Source organism: Myotis yumanensis, unplaced genomic scaffold, assembly GCF_028538775.1.
Source record: "Myotis yumanensis isolate MYYU_CA2020_CCGP unplaced genomic scaffold, mMyoYum1.0.hap1 SCAF_24, whole genome shotgun sequence".
Taxonomy (NCBI): domain Eukaryota; kingdom Metazoa; phylum Chordata; class Mammalia; order Chiroptera; family Vespertilionidae; genus Myotis; species Myotis yumanensis.
The window spans coordinates 5525049-5526855 of record NW_027223775.1 but is presented as its reverse complement, the minus strand read 5'-3'; the positions used below and the strand labels follow the sequence as shown (position 1 = coordinate 5526855).

At 48.3% G+C, this 1807-nt stretch overlaps 1 protein-coding gene across 1 annotated transcript; it reads left to right on the top strand.

Annotated features, from left to right (window-relative positions):
- The first annotated feature begins 1006 nt into the window (after positions 1–1006).
- On the top strand, positions 1007–1579 carry CLDN34 (claudin 34). The gene has a single exon (XM_070402733.1). It carries the CDS (start codon positions 1007–1009, stop codon positions 1577–1579), a length of 573 nt encoding a protein of 190 aa, XP_070258834.1.
- The last annotated feature ends 228 nt before the right edge of the window (positions 1580–1807 follow it).

Below are 1807 nucleotides of genomic sequence, written 5' to 3'. Positions count from 1 at the left end.
AGTACTTTGTTCAAAGTTAAACACACATACAGTTACAGCATGACCCACAGGTCTCACTCCTAGCTATCCACACTCTATAAATGAGAACATACACCCATTCAAAATTTTAGACACAAATGTTCACAGCAACAGAATTTATAAGAGCCAATACTTAAAATTGATCCAAATGTTCCCAAATTGACGAAGGGATAAACAAACTATGGTATATCCATACAATTGAAGACGGCTCTTCAAATTGAAAGGAACAATCCGCTCCCAGGAGCCGCAATATGGATGACCCTTGAAAACATTATGTGAGATGAGAAGGGCCATACAGCAAACATCACACCGAGTACAACTTGGCTGCACTTGTAATGTTAGTGTAGAGCTCCATTGTATGGATGTAGCATAAATGATTTCACCAAACCCTATTGTTGGGTTTAACATGGTTTCCCATTGTTCAATGTCACACTGTGCTGTGATGCCCATCTCTATTACATATAGCCAATCTTAATTGGGTCTTTCAACAAATGCCAGAAGTGGAACTGCCTGTTTGAAAGTTTGAACATATTTTTGTTGATTTTTGAGACAGGGAGGGAAGGAGGGAAGGGAGAACATGGATTTCGTGTTCCACTGACTGATGCATTCATTGGTTGCTTCTTGTATGTGCACTGACCAGGGATCGAACCAGCAACCTTGGCCTGTTGGGAAGACACTCTAACCACTTAGCTACCCTGCAGGGTGAAAGTCTGTATATTTTAAGGCTTTCAGTAAAAATTGCCCATGGACCCTTCACCAGCAGAGCATGGGGGTGTCTCCATTCTGGAATATGGCATTTCCCTCTCCAATAGAGCGCTGCTCACCCCCGAGGAGGAGGGAAGGCGGCTCCAGGTCTTGGGTCCCATCCTCATGACGCCCTCTATTCGTTTGCAGTTCCCCTGGATACATGGCCATGACCTCGCTGGTCAACAGTGCCAACTGCCAAGTAGCAGGTTTCGCTGTCACTACTGTAGGATGGATCTTCTCCATGACTTGCATGGGCCTGGCCGAGTGGCGGGTGTGGTACGTGGACAACAGCTCCACCTCCTTCCCGGGGCTGGCCTGCATAGGGATGTGGAAGGTCTGCACTTACCAGCCCACCAGCCTCCACAGCAGACCCATCTCGTGTCACCGCTACACCTACAGTGACACCTACCTGCCGCTCGATATCCGCATCGCTCAGAACCTTCTGCTGGCCGCCAGCCTGCTCGGACTCCTGGGGAAAGTGCTCATGGTCATGGGCCTGTGGAGAGTGTACGTGGGAAAGCGTCAGGGTGACGACACCTGCAATCTGTTATTCGCTTGCGGTGTCCTGAGCATCACAGCGGGCGCATTTATCCTCATTGCTGTGACCTGGAACTACCACTCCGTGATGAATGAAGAGGGCATACGCTTCCCGCCATCCTTCCACATCCCCTTCAAGCCAGACCGGCAGGAGATCGGTAGCACCGTGCCAGTGGCAGTTTTGGCTGCCTTCCTCATGCTGTTGAGTGGGCTGCTTACCATCTCTTTCCAGCGGTCCCCGAACAGCCAAGTGTACCCCGAGGTCTCACAAGTGTGAAATTCCTGGTTGCATAGCTTTGCAAATCCACGAGAGCAGTTTACGGGAGTGAAGTATTGTCAGGATGCTCTATGAAATAGTTCAAGGACTCACTACCATGGCAAGGCCATTTTGAACAGAAAGTGGCCATTTGCTTTATGTCCAAATTGGACTCATTGATTGGTTAATTAACTTTCATTAAAAAAATCCCAAAAGACTACTGTCCACCTGTCTTCATTATTTTTGGGT

Excerpts from the sequence above, each read along its gene's own strand:
- CLDN34 (XM_070402733.1), top strand. The coding sequence starts at position 1,007 with ATGACTTGCATGGGCCTGGCCGAGTGGCGGGTGTGGTACGTGGACAAC.